We start from the raw sequence: 12,602 nt of genomic DNA on the forward strand, positions 1-12,602 counted from the left end.
TAAAGAGAAGATTCTCTTGATTTAAAATGGTGCCCGTGTAACAGTTTTGCTTCCGTTCCTCTCCTCGCCCCTACCTGGGCTCGAACCAGGGACCCTCTGCACATATAGACAACAGCCACCCTCGAAGCATCGTTACCCATCGCTCCCCAAACCACAGCCCTTGCAGAGCAAGGGGAACAACTAATTCAAGGTCTCAGAGCGAGTGACTTCACCGATTTTTGAAACGCTATAATATTAATCAAATGAATTAAGCCACATTTCTTAATCAATCCCATATACTATGTTATTACAAAAAAAGGTTTTAAATTATCTGGTAATGATAATACGGAATGCCATCAAATGCTTCTCAAAGATGCCCTCTGGTGGTCAAACTAGCAATAACTTGCAGTAACAGACGAAATAGGTGAGAATTAAATGACATGCCACAGAATTCTGCAGCAGCACGCAGGGTGTGCCGCAGTAAGTTTTTCTTGTGCATTTTGCTATTTGCCTCATGACTCCTGCATGCTTTGCTGACTGAACTTTCTTGTTTACCCAACCGTGGGACAGAGTTTGTTCCCACACTCGGAACTCTGACTCTCTATTGGTTACAGACTTTTGGCCTCCCATCCTAATCTAACCACCTCTCGCTGGCTTTGTATTCGTGTTACCTGATGAAATTGCTGTACAATATGATCTTGTTCCCATCTAATGCACATTCAGATGTCATAAATCAACACTGCAGAGCTCTCCCTGTCCTCAGCCGTGCCTTGATTGTATTACTGCTGATGATATCTGGAAATGTGCATGTTTACCCTGGCCCATCTACTGTTCCTAGCCCCAATTCTGACTTGTGCTCTGATTATCTGCTTCACTGATTTCTGCTCTCGTAAAAGCCTGGGGTTTCTGCACGTTAACACTCGAAGCTTATTACCTAAAATGGATCAATTGAAAGTGTGGGTTCACAGCTCCAATCTAGATGTGTAGTCATTACTGAGACGTGGTTAACTTCTTTGGGCTCAACTCCTATTAACGGGATCGATTTGACAACATCCGGTGAAATGACAGAGCGCCAAATAAAATAAAAATCATACATTCACAAGTGCAACACACCAAATTTAAAGCTTAACTCTTCCAAAGGTGGGAGAGTGGCACTTTACCAAGGATCAATTTCAGTGCTCGGTTGTCTCCACCAAGTCTGTCCCCAAACAATTTGATTTGCTGGTTTTAAGCATTAAACTTTCAAATAGCACTTTGTTGACTTGCTGGGTGCCATCATCCTCCATCAGCACCGGCCTGTACCCTACCTGCCCTAAGCTCTCTCCTGGCCCCTTACACTAACTCTGAATTTGTCCAGCTAGGTGACCTAAACTGAGACATTCTTATACCACCTGACCAAGTCCTAAAGCAATGGGACAGCCTAAATATTTCTCAGATTATTACCAATCACATAAGGTATGGCTCCAAACACCCAGAAAAGACTACTCTCCTCAACGTTATCCTTACAAATAATCCTGATGGGTAATAATCTGTTTCCTGTAATGACCTTAGTGATCACTGTTTTACAGCCTGTGTTCGTAATGGCTGCTCAGTGAAACGACCTGTCCTGATTTTGTCATAGACGCTTGCTAAAAAACTTGAATGAGCAAGCCTTCCTTCATGAACTGGCCTCTGTAAAATGGTATAGAATCAGCTTGATCCCCTCTGACACAAACGCTTGGACCTTCTTTTTTGATATTTTCAGTGGTATTGTTAACAAACATGCCCCATAAAGAAAGTGAGAATTAAAAACGGGTTCAGCCTGTGGTTCGACTGTGATCTTGCAGAGTTACTTCACCTGAAGAATTGCATTTAGCGACAGGCTCGGCACACGCATACTCACACGCATACTGACTGGCTCTCGTTCAGGCAAATGAGAAATAAGTGCACTCAGGCTATCCGGAAAAAAAGTTTGTTACTTTTAGGAGCAGTTCTCTTTCTTTGGGTCTAACCCCAAGAAGTTCTGGAAAATAGTTAAAGACCTGGAGAATAAACCCTCCTCCTCACAGCTGCCCATGTCCCTTGATGTTGATGTGATTGTTACTTACAATAAGCACATGGCTGAGCTCTTTAGTCACAACGTCATTAAGTCAGGATTCCTATTTGACTCAGCCTTGCCTGTCCAACATTTCCTCATCTCCCACCCCTTCTAATGCAACTAGCCCGATTCTCCTCTTTTTCCCCTGTCCCACTACAAAGTTTCACCTTGCAGGTGGTCACTGAGTCCGAGGTGCTAAAGGAGCTCCTTAAACTTGACCCCCAAAAAACATCTGGGTTTAGGCTCTTAGGCTTGGCAATGATAGGGGCAGCAACCTTATCTTTGACCTTTTTTTAACCTGTCTCTCCTCTTTGGGGAGGTTCCCATTGCTTGGAAGGCAGCCACGGTTCATCCTTTATTTTTAAAGGGGAGATCAAGCTGATCCTAACTGTTATAGGCTTATTTTTATTTTTGCCCTGTTTATCAAACGTGTTGGAAAAATAATCAACTGACTGGTTTTTTTTATGTCTATAGTATTCACTCTGGTATGCAATTTAGTTTCCGCTCAGGTTATGGATGTCACTGCAACCTTAATGGTCCTCAATGATGTCACCATTGCCCTTGATTCTAAGCAATGTTGTGCTGCTATTCTTACTGACTTGGCCAAAGCTTTTGAGACGGTAGACCATTCCATTCTTGTGGGCTGGCTAAGGAGTATTGATGTCTCTGAGGGGTCTTTGGCCTGGTTTGAAAACTACCGCTCTCAAAGAGTGCGTTGTATAAAGTCAGAACATCTGCTGTCTCAGCCACTGCCTGTCAACAAGGGCGTACCCCAAGGCTTGATCCTAGGCCCCACGCTCTTGTCAATTTACTTGAACAACATTGCTCAGGCAATAGGAATCACTCTCATCCATTTATATGCAGATGATAGTTTTATACTCAGCTGGCCCCTCCCGGATTATTAAATGCTCTACAACAAAGCTTTCTTAGTGTCCAACAAGCTTTCTCTGCCCTTAACCTTGTTCTGAACACCTCCAAAACAAGAAGAATGGTAAGAAGAATGAATGCCCCTCTCCCCACAGGTGTGATTTACTACCTCTGAGGGTTTAGAGCTTGAGGTAGTCACCTCATACAAGTACTTGGGAGTATGGCTAGACGGTACACTGTCCTTAGCACATATCAAAGCTGAAGTTAAATCTAGACTAGGTTTCCTCTATTGTAATCGCTCCTCTTCCACCCCAGCTGCCAAACTAACCCTGATTCAGATGACCATCCTACCCATGCTAGATTACGGAGACGTAATTTATAGATCGGCAGGTAAGGGTGCTCTCGAGCGGCTAGATGTTCTTTACAATTCGGCTATTAGACTTGCCACCAATGCGCCTTATAGGACACATCACTGCAATCTGTAAACTGGCCATCTCTGTATACCTGTCGCAAGACCCACTGGTTGATGCTTATTTATAAAACCCTCTTAGGCCTCACTCCCCCCTATCTGAGATATCTACTGCAGCCCTCATCCTCCACATACAACACCCGTTCTGCCAGTCACATTCTGTTAATGGTCCCCAAAGCACACACATCCCTAGGTTGCTCGTGTTTTTCAGTTCGCTGCAGCTAGCGACGAACGAGCTGCAACAAACACTCAAACTGGACAGTTTGATCTCAATCTCTTCATTCAAAGACTCAATCATGGACACTCTTAGTGACAGTGACTGCTTCGCGGGATTTATCGTTATCTCGACCTTCTTGCCCTTTGCTGTTGTCTGTGCCCAATAATGTTTGTACCATGTTTTGTGCTGCTACCATGTTGTGTTGCTAACATGCTGTGTTGTCATGTGTTCCTACCTTGCTATGTTGTCTTAGGTCTCTCTTTATGTAGTGTTGTCTCGTCGTGATGTGTGTGTTGTCCTATATTTTTGTAAATATCCCAGCCCCCGTCCCCGCAGGAGGCCTTTTGGTAGGCTGGCCATTGTAAATAAGAATTTGTTCTTAACTGACTTGCCTAGTTAAATACAATATAGTGTACTTACCCCTCCAAATGAGATGAAATGGGCAATGGAGCCCATTGTACATTGATAAAGCACTAAGTAAATGTCCAATCTGTACTGGCTATGGTTATGCTGCTCATACTAATCCGTAAAGACTAGCAAAAGCTAAAATAATTGAAATGGAGTTAGTAAGGCAGCTGAAAGGCAAATTGAAGAGCAACTACTATCAGTAAATACATATTGACTCCACATGCAGACAAGCTGGCAGTCTTGCTGCAAAGCCCCCTGGGATGTAGAGAATGACAAATGGGTGTCTGAGGTTGTCACCTGACCTGAAGCGCAGGTTGTTTGTCCTGATCAGCCTGATGGGAACTAAGTGTGTCGTGGTGTGCTGTTGGGAAGATCCAAGTCTTTGGGATGTGTATTTCTATCTAATATAAGCCCAGGGTTTCTGGTATCGACATTGCGTCAGATTATTGGCGGAAATTGTCTTCATGTTTTATAATGAGATCCCATGAGAGAGCGCTGCATTTCATGTAGTGTCTTGGCACTGGCAGTGTTGAGTTGTAAGCAAGTGCTGCTGGCTGGCAGCAACAGATTCCAATTCCCATTAGTGCCAATGTCTTGTACACACACACACACACACACACACACACACGCACACACACGCACACAAAGGGCTTTCTGTTTGTAATCTTAAGGTCGCCTTGATGAATATGCATGGTAAAATACCTATTATATTAGAGCCATGCTAGGAAATGAACTGCTACCTTGAGACTTGGTGCTGTTGTCACATTCACATTACTTTTTTTTATTAAAGGAGAGGGGAGAATCACTCCCTTTCCTATTCAAGGCTTTATTGACAGAAACATTAGAAACAGTGGAAGATCGGTGAGACGGGAGCACACAGGGACACACTGCTCCCCAGATATTTTATATATCCTTGAGGGACTCTATGCACACACTGGCATTTGTTACATAGGACACGTCACACCTTTACAAGTGACGCCTGCGTTGAGTGAAAAGCTGATTTTCCTCCCCTTCGTTTCAGTGTGTAAGGATCCACCCTATAAAGTGGAGGAGTCTGGATACGCAGGCTTCATCTTGCCCATTGAAGTTTACTTCAGAAATAAGGTACATTTTTAACAAGGTTTCGACGCGTATTGCTTACTGAAGATCCCAAGCTGTGAACATATGGCTTAACCAGATTTATGTACCATTGGTGACCATGATCGTTGGTATTTTTTTTAAATGATCTATGTTGAGCGTTTGAAAAATGTCACACATTTAATGTGGTCAGTGCTGATGTTGATCTTTTATGAATTCCATATGGTTAATTAACAAATTTGCTTTTGTATGACTGTTTACCATTTTGGACTTTAGTACGCAACTGACTTCACTCCTTTCTTTTGTTCCTACGGATGTCCCACTGCTCTTCTCAGGAAGAACCTAAGAAAGTGCGCTTCGACTACGACCTGTTCCTACACCTGGACGGCCACCCGCCTGTCAATCACCTGCGCTGCGAGAAGCTCACCTTCAACAACCCCACGGAGGAGTTCCGCAGGAAGCTGCTCAAAGCCGGCGGGGTACGGCAAGACTGGAGGGTGGGGGAGGAACATCTCAATAGCAGGTGTTTGTCCTAATAGCCTTAAGAATGGGTAGCCATACTGGATTTACAGGCTTGCTCCATCCCTGCTTGAGGTAATCATCAGGACAAGGGCTGGAGCAAAGCCCTGAATATCCAGTATGGCCACCCATGCTTAAGGCTATTGAGATAAACACCACCTGGAAAGGTAAACGATTTAAATGACAATTCAGAAGTTAAATGGAGCGTAGACCAATGAGTAGCTCTTTTTTTTTTTTTAAACGACCTTGCTGGCAACTAGGTATCATCCATGTCGGTCACACATCAGACCTGCCATCGGCAGGAAAAAGGGCTTATCAGGTCAGCCATTGGCAGGCAAACCACTCTCACAGTCATGTTTTATGACTGGAATGAAGTGCTTTTTTTGTTTACACACACGTTTATTCTTTCTTCCCAGTGCCCTCCAGAAAGCCTTGTGCCCACATAGGAATGTCCATTTTGGAATAGATTTCTTAATTATTTCAGTGGACAATATCTTCAGGAACTTATGGAATTTACAAGATTAGGGGTGTGTTTTTATTTTTAGCAGGCCCCCCTGCCATGCTCATTCCAGTAACACACCAATGCTTTATGGCTGTGCGCACAACACCGTGCACTTTAACGTAGATTGGATTCCTTTTCAGAGGAAATGAATAAGATTGGCAACAGATGTGCACTGAATGTGATGTGGTCTAATTGAGAGACTGGTTTGTCAGTCACATTTCTTCAGCCCACTGGATGTTTTCAGGCCTTCTCCAATACAGCTGATTGCTGTGTGTACACTGATATGCTTTTTGTGTGTCCACAGCAACGGGATCCTAACAAAAGAAGTTTGGAAGACTCTAAAGTAAGACTTTGTGAACTAGCGTTCTCTTCAAATTGAAACATTTACGTAAGAATGTGTTGATTTTGTATCTTCCCCAATGCTATGACTCTCTCACTATGGCAATATAGACTTCTAAGCATGACCCACAGTAATATTTGGGACCTTTATCCAATACGCACAGTTGGATGAGCTTCTATTATTTCTGAGACTTTCCGCATGTTGTTGACCCAGTGTTTCCTCTGCCATTGTAAAGGCGGAACCCACCCCGTGCCTTGCTCTATTGTCCCCCTCTTCTATTGGAGAAAGGGTCATGGAAACACCGGAAGGTGGGGAAAGTTGTATGAAAGGAAATGCTTACTAAGTTGTTTTGGTGCTGACTCACAGCAGCTCATTTCAACTGCAGGGCACTGGAGCTTCTGAGAAACAGGCCGCGTGTTCTCAGTGGCGCTTTAACCCTTTGTTAACCTCTTGCTGCTAGGCAAGACATGAAACATTCATTCTTCCCTCGGCTGCTATGTTGAAGTGACACCGCAAACAAATGCACCCTCAAATTTAGACCCACAGTGAAGCAGCTGTGTTGTCTTTTCTTCGCGTGCTCACTGTCATTCCATGCAAAGCAATGACTGCCTGTGAGGGATTCCAGGAACAACGTGCAGTGTTAAGTGCTCGAATGTTAAGTTTATTGCTCTTGGCATCGACGAGACCACTACGATAATACGTTAGCCTGGCCTAAGTTTTTGTCCAAACAAAAGCGGTCTTAAGTTCCACACACAATCCACTATTATAAGCAGGAATTAAGAAACTGTCCAATTGATGCAGTACTTTCAATTCAAATAGATTCATAAAGCTCTTCACTCCCAGACTGAGCGCACAATAAGATACAAAACTCAGTTTTACACATGCTGATCAGGACAATATAATTCTGTTAATGTCTTTTTTTTTATTGTAGTGTTTTGTTGTCTTTACTGTTATGTTGCTTCTGTTGTAGGTTTGATTCCCACATCTGCTACATTTCTATATTAAAATGGGTGTCACCTATGATCTATAAGTCACTTCGGATGAAGGCATCGGTTTAATGACCCCATTTTGCTTCCAGGTGATGGTAATGCAGGAGGGCTCCACGTCTCTGTTCGGCCAGCATCTCAAGCTGCCCACCCTCCCCAGCAGCTCCCTGACATTGACATTGTCTGATGCTAAGAAGAGCAAGGCCTTCCCGGGGTCAAAGGTCAGTGGCGGTCTCCCCGTCCTCCCTCTCGTCCCCAAAAATTCCCACTTCTTCGAAGTCTCCCCCAGCTTAATCCCTGCATAGTTGGCTAGGTTCAAAGATGTTGAGGGTATTTGAAGTCTGTGGATTTTCAAGAGATGCTCGACTTGGGCTTATGCAAGGTATGCTACTGATAGCGCTTATAGCAATGGCCATAATGTATCCATTAGGCAGTATATAAAAGTCACTAGTTTTAAAGCCTGTTGAAACTTGGTACGCATCAGTGTTTCATTGTGATGCAATTGTTCTCTAGCAGTCTCAGAGAACCAACTTTCGAATCATGGATGGAAACGACATGTATATGGGGTCTAACTGGCATGTTGCTTTCATTAAGTGTTATTTTTAGGCCCTTTAAATGTTATCATTTACCACGGCCCGGCAGAGCCCACTCCTGCAAGGGCCGGGTTACGAAAGGCCCGGTGCACATGGAAACGGTTTCCAATCCAAACAGACTGTGTGTGATGGATTACTGATGGAGCAGAGGGGTCACACACACACACACACACACACACACACACTTCCACTAACATCCAATGGCAACCCACCTACTGTTGTCTCCTCTCCTTCCGGATCACTTGTACCCCACATGGCTTTTTTTAAGTGTTACTGATTGCTATGGCAGTCTGCCTTTTTATACTTGACTGTAAGTGCATTTCTATAGGCAAAACAAAACTGCTGAAACTCGTTATTGCACATTACTCGTTGAGCTGTTTTGGACTTTTTTTTAATTGCCTTGACAGTTCTAAGCAGAACTGTTATGTACAGCGTTGTAATATTCTCTGTACATAGTGCTGAGTGGCAGGTCATTATTACAAGGAGACTAGTAAAGTACATAATGCACACATCCATATACTCAATTTAAAATGTTACCATCTTAAGTAACATGGAATGTATTTGCTGGTGCTTGGCATGAAAAGTTCTTTAGAACAGTGAAATGCCTGCAGATCGTATTAACTTGCAAAGAATCCTGTGATACTCTTAGGACTGTAGCCGTTTGACATTCAGCAAACGTTGACATGTGCATTTCCGGGGTACCTTCGACTTTGCTCAGTCCATTCACTTTCATGGCCTCTCTAGGTTTACATGTTCTGGGTGCATCTATTAACGTGCCAGGCTTTTGGTATTGGGGGGGGGGGGTTGGCTGGTATTGATAGAGCATCACTTTATCTCCACCTTTTACTGGTCTAAAACAGTTTTGTGTGAGCGGGTTAGCAGCTAGAGGTTCAAGGGGTCAAGGGGTCAGGAGCAGATAGACTAAATCAAAAGGTTTGGGCAGGTCATAACACACCCCTACCGTCTAGACGTGCTTAATGGCTTTAAGACATCTATGAAATATTGACTGGGGGCCAGAAGGCGTGACCCCGGGACACACGGGTCACGTCGTTTAGTTGGAGAAAAGGAAATGCACTCGCTTCCACCTCCAGGTTTTTTTTTTTTTTTTTCACCGTCCGCGCAAATGAAGGTCGCGCTTACAGCTGTTGAGTCTTCCCTCCCTTCCCCCACATTCTGGACAAGACAAGTTCCCAGGTCTCTTCTCAAGCAAACTGGAATCCCTTTTTTTCTTTTACCTTGTTGTTAGACTCTTCATTGACACAGCAGTCCAAGAGCCCCAGGGTGGCTCAAGGGCTTTCTCTAAAATGAATGAACACTGATTATTAGGATTCCTTTGATATGCTATGGCCAGACTTAACATTGTCTTTGCTCATTTAGTTGTCAGGGGTGTATAGATTTGAGCATTGTAATCAAGCCCCCCCACGCTAGAAGCCAAGTAAATTGTCCCCGGTAGAGAATTATTTTTATTTTTTTATTTTGACCCCAATAAATCTCACTGTGACGTGGCAAACCTCTAATTTCATTATCCCTACACATTTCCCTGGAATATCTAGTCAACAGTCTAGACTTTAGACTAATTTCAGTGGTACGTACAGTGCCTTCAAAGTATTCATACCCCTTGACTTATTCCACATTTTGTTGTTACATCCTGAATTCAAAATTAATTAAAAAAAAAAACAATCTCACCCATCTACACACACATAATGACAGGGAAAACTGTTTTTAGAAATGTTTGCACATTTATTAAAAATGAAATACAGATATCTAATTTACATATGTATCCACGAGTCAATACATGTTAGAATCCCTTTGGCAGCGATTTTACAGCTGTTAGTCTTTCTGGGTAAGTCTAAAGGCATTCCACACCTGGATTGTACAATAGTCCCAGTGTCTGTTGGAAAGCAGATTGAACTAGGTTTCCCTCTAGGATTTGCCTGTGTTTAGCTCTATTCAGTTTATTTTTATGCTAAAATAAATCCTCAGTCCTTGACGATGACAAGCATACTCATAAAATGATGCAGCCACCACCATGCTGGTGGTGTCCCAAACATAACAATTTGTATTTAGAACACAGTTAATTTCTTTGCCACATTGTTTTTAGTTTTACTTTAGTGCCTTATTGCAAACAGGATGCATGTTTTTGAAATATTGTTATTCTGCACAGGCTTCCTCTTCACATTTGTCAATTAGGTTATTATTGTGGAGTAACTAGAATGTTGTTGATACATCCTCAGGAGAAAACTATCACAGCCACTAAACTCTAACTGTTTTTAAAGTCACTATTGGCCTCATGGTGAAATCCCTGAGTGGTTTCTTTCCTCTCCGGCAACTGAGTTAGGAAGGATGCCTGTATCTTAGCAGTGATTGGGTGTATTCATATACCATCCAAAGTGTACTTAATAACTTCACCATGCTCAAAAGGATATTCAATGTCTGCTTTAAAAACGTTATCCATCACCAATAGGTGCCTTTCTTTTATTAGGCATAGGAAAACTTCTCTGGTCTTTGGTTGATTCTGGGTTTGAAATTCACTGCTTGACTGAGGGACCTTACAATTATCTGTATGTGTGGGGTACAAAGATGAGGTAGTCATTAAAAATTTGTTAAACGCCTATTGCACACAGTAAGTCCACGCAACTTATTATGTGACTTGTTAAGCAGAGTTTTACTCCTGAACTTATTTAGGCTTGCCGTAAGAAAGGGGTTGAATACTTATTGACTCAAGACATTTCAGCTTTTTATTAATTAGTAAAAATGTATAAACAATTCCACTTTGACATTGTGGGGTTATTGTGTGTTGGCCAGTGACATCTTAATTGAATCCATTTTAAATTCAGGCTGTAACAACACAACAAGATGTGGAAAAAGTCAAGGGGTGTGAATACTTTCTGAAGGACTGTATGTACAAAAGGCCTTGAGGTCAAGAAGTTAGTGTTCGGCCCCTACCATCTGCTCTGGGCACCCGGGAGTTACTATTAGCCAAGCTTTTTGACCCACGTTGTTGCTAATCGCCAGTGTGTCAAACAGACTAATTAGGTGTTTGCCCTGTCGTGTCCACTGACCCTGAAGTGGGATTTCTCCATTCATCAACTTCCCTCTTGCCAGTCCGTAATCCTTGGAGCATTAGTTAGGGCTGAACTAACCTTTCGTTATTTACAAAGCTTATGTAATGTTATATGTAATCCAAATGATTTAAGATGTTTCACTAACTATCAATAAAATGTTAACCTATCCACTAAACTTAAAGGTAGCTCAAAACCGAACTCGAGCAAGTTGTTGCAAATCAAGAGTCAAAGTTGATAGGATCCTATAGATGGTCTATCATCAAGTTATCTAAATAAATTGAGACCTAATCTTTGGCCTGTGCTTTTTGCCGCAGGACAGCTCCAAAGGAACTGGCGCCCTCCTCACCACCACCACTTCTAACAGTAGCAGCTCATCCAAGCTACACAAACCCTCAAAGGACCACAAAGACAAGCCTATAAAAGAGACCAAAAGTGCCTTCCGAGACTGTGGCAGGGAACCCAGCAAAGCCTCCAAAAATTTCTCCAAGAAACCCAAAGAGAACCAGCCTCTTCTTCGTGACAACCCCCCCATCCCCAAGATGGGCTTCAAGGAGCCCAAGGCCATGTCCAAGGAGCACCGGCAGGACGGGGGCTACTCGCACGGGGCCGGGTCTGGGGCGGGGACTAACAAACGACTGTCTGTCACTGCCTGCGAGGACCACGTGACCAAAAAGCGCAAGAAAAACTTATCGGAATTGTCTTTAAAACCGTCAGGGGGCTCGTCCCTGTCGCACGCCCAGTCCCACCACTCAGATAAGAAACTGCTGAAGGACAAATCCCAGGTGCAGCCTGCTAAACTGCGGGTGGACGGCCGCGAGGTGCTGGGGGAGCGCAGAAAGGCGTTGACGCTGCCGCCTTTCCCGGAGCTGATGGACGTTAACTACTCTGACATGGAGGACAATATGTCCACCAAATCAGAGGTGAGTGAGGCCTTTTTGTACTTGGTGTTTTTGTTGGTTGGTGTGGTCTGTCTTGACCACATTGGAAGTAAGTGTTGAATTATAGTTTCATGTCTTCTGGGCTCTACTTTGTAGCTCCTACAATTTTATTTTAGTTTTAAAAAAGGATTGATTCAGGGATGTGTAATTCCAGTCCTCGTGGCCAGTGTCTGATGGTTTTCATCTCTTCCTTCGAATCAGTGAGTGGTGAAAACCAGGTGTACCTTTTGAGCAATCCATGACATTAATGGATCGATGAATTGTTCCATTGCTTTCTGTTACTGTTACGGCTTCACATGCAGGAACAACAGAGAGGAGGCAATCTTAAACATGGTGGGTATTCAGCTGCATATGGGCTGCTTTTGTATGGATGATGGTAACAAGGAATGGATACCTCCTAAACCACCACCCATCTCCATGAATTTCCCACCCGGTGTTCCATTTTGACAAAGCCCAAAAAGCTGCCCATGCCAAGCAACTATAATGTTTGCAGTTTAGAATGTTCTGCAAAATGCAGGATGCAGTTGCATTCTGAAGAGAGCGAAAAATTGACAATTTGCTAATC

At 43.3% G+C, this 12,602-nt stretch overlaps 1 protein-coding gene across 2 annotated transcripts in view; it reads left to right on the forward strand.

The window, feature by feature from the left end:
* LOC106608634 (protein AF-9) overlaps positions 1 to 12,602 on the forward strand; it is a 65,118-nt gene that overhangs the window by 37,675 nt on the left and 14,841 nt on the right. For both annotated transcript variants that reach the window (XM_045721604.1, XM_014206701.2), the window contains exons 3-7: positions 5,039 to 5,121; positions 5,430 to 5,573; positions 6,420 to 6,458; positions 7,534 to 7,662; positions 11,414 to 12,019. In XM_045721604.1, the coding sequence (XP_045577560.1) occupies positions 5,039 to 5,121; positions 5,430 to 5,573; positions 6,420 to 6,458; positions 7,534 to 7,662; positions 11,414 to 12,019 (1,001 nt within the window). The remainder of the gene's footprint in view (positions 1 to 5,038; positions 5,122 to 5,429; positions 5,574 to 6,419; positions 6,459 to 7,533; positions 7,663 to 11,413; positions 12,020 to 12,602) is intronic.

This window comes from Salmo salar, chromosome ssa07 (assembly GCF_905237065.1).
Source record: "Salmo salar chromosome ssa07, Ssal_v3.1, whole genome shotgun sequence".
Classification (NCBI taxonomy): Eukaryota; Metazoa; Chordata; class Actinopteri; order Salmoniformes; family Salmonidae; genus Salmo; species Salmo salar.